The sequence below is a fragment of the Calcarisporiella thermophila genome (genome assembly GCF_041956535.1).
Source record: "Calcarisporiella thermophila strain CBS 279.70 unplaced genomic scaffold VTP21scaffold_113, whole genome shotgun sequence".
NCBI classification, from domain to species: Eukaryota; Fungi; Calcarisporiellomycota; class Calcarisporiellomycetes; order Calcarisporiellales; family Calcarisporiellaceae; genus Calcarisporiella; species Calcarisporiella thermophila.
In genome coordinates, this window is record NW_027192300.1 from 1 (window position 1) to 2116 (window position 2116).

The 2116-nt window shown below is 37.3% G+C and overlaps 1 protein-coding gene across 1 annotated transcript; it reads left to right on the forward strand.

Moving 5' to 3' along the window:
- Positions 1 to 144: 144 nt before the first annotated feature.
- On the forward strand, positions 145 to 530 carry VTP21DRAFT_1501 (uncharacterized protein; the record flags this gene model as incomplete). The annotated part of the gene is made up of 2 exons (XM_069391596.1): positions 145 to 265; positions 361 to 530. 2 exons carry the CDS (start codon positions 145 to 147, stop codon positions 528 to 530), a joined length of 291 nt encoding a protein of 96 aa, XP_069245391.1.
- Between the last annotated feature and the right edge of the window lie 1586 nt (positions 531 to 2116).

The following is a 2116-nucleotide window of genomic DNA, read 5'->3' on the forward strand; positions in this document are numbered from 1 at the left end:
TGAGAGTAATCTTGCCTCTTTAGAGCAGAGAGATATCAGAAAAAAAAAAGCCGGGCGCTCTTCAAAGGCCCCCTATATTTCGAAGCAGTCTCATATGCGTGTTGAAAAGGGATCGAAAAATGTGAGGGATTTAGGATTGATTTAATGACATATGGACCTACTCTCTATACATTCATTGCAGAAAATTATTTCCTCCGTTTCCAGTGCAGCTCAACATATCATCCCAAAGAAAGTCCAAAAGCGCAGTGGAAAATAATCGAAGAATGTAAGTAATGTACATTAAAGCCGACTTTAACTGCCAAGACTGGTTGAGTATCATTTTGGTACTCTTGCAGGAGGTTATTTCTTTGCTCTGCAAAGCAGGCCAACTCGTCGGATGTGAAGTCAACATCGGCGATATCTATGCTAAAGTGATTACCGCCAAAATGACAGAGAACTCTGTCATGGTGGAAGTGAAGGAGGAGGTAGAGGAAGGTGTCTGGGATCAGTATGAGATCGAGTATAATACAAATATGAAGCCGCTTCATTGAACAAAGTGCAGAAATCGCCCATTGAATATACATTGAATACTATATGCGTTATCAGTAGGCTAAACACGAGAAATATAATTTTCATACCTTTCTTCTCTACATCCCAAAAAATATCGTTTATCCTTAATTTTGTTTATTATTTTGTACTGATAAAAATAGGATGTCAGAATAGGTAATTATGACGAAGCAAGAGTATATGAATTTTATTTTGATTGTTCATAATGCTGATATGCCTGCTACTCTCTTCCTTTTAACAAGCTAGGAAAATATAGGCGAGTTTAGACTTTTATCATGTACAAAAGAGAGGAATTGCAGGCATACTACTTACGCAAATATATGGAGTAGTTTACTTGTACTCAACCTCTTTAATGGAAGGAGTAGGATTCGAATCTATTTAATTGACTTCGAAAGGCAGCATTAAATCAACTTTATAGCACATCTTCAGTAATCGTATCACCGATATAGTAGCTTTATTTTGCAGTTCATTATAAAGCATTATTCCTAGATGTGCATCCCAAAATATTTTGTAACGCTGAGCTTATAAATGACTCTTTCCGGTATTATATGCTTAACTTACTCTGGCAATAAAGCAAATATCTACTTGCTATTGGTAAGCCAACGGAGGCTAGTCGAGTTCCTTGTCATGCTCATAAGAGAGGAATAAAAGGCAAATCGCCACCACGGACATACATTGTGAAATCCATAAATTCTGCATCTTGTACAGAGACTCGAATGCTTCTTATATGGGGATCTCCATTAGGGGATTGACCATTCACCCACGGCAATCCCCGGATAAAATTTAGTAAAATCACCACTTCAAGGAGTTGGCAACCGCTTTGATGTCGGAATATACTTTGTTGGATTCGCAAAAATCCGGCTTCAGATATAAGAGCGGCGAGTTCTGTGTAATATTGAATATGTGAACCATATGAATCGATTAGGGCTCTTCGACCTAAATCATATTGGATGATCCAGTGGCCAACTCGAAAGAGACCCTCTCTGACAGCCTGCATTATATTCTTTTATGAGTTCAAAAGAAAATCAAGAGCAAAATACCTGTGAAAGTATATGCTGCCTCATAAGCATCTTTGGAAGAATGTATGCTGAATATATGCTAATCAATATTTTTCAAGCCACTCAATTAGGTTAGGTTAAAAGTCGTGAAAAAGGTATAAATGTAAGATGGAGTCGACCCGTGATATCTACCAAAGTTCTTGCAGTAATCTTTACCAAGTTAGCGCAATGTTAGAAGAAGAAACATCCCTGGACGCCATTTCTCTGAGAGACCGTAAGCGTTATATAATTGTCATCACTTTTTCCAACTTTCTACTATTCTAATATTTACTTGATATCTTTTTTCTTTATTATCTTTAACAAAGGATGCAAGGATATCATTAAAGATTATCAAGAAGCAGCCCGGATATATGGCGAATGCTTGACCACAAACATATATGGACAATCGTATCTCGATCCTGATAAATGCAAGGCTAACAATTTCGATCCAATAGAGTAAGAAAGTTGGAAGTGCGATCCTTTATATGCTAACTTGTTCTATAATAGGGCCACTAAAGAGCAACATATGAGGC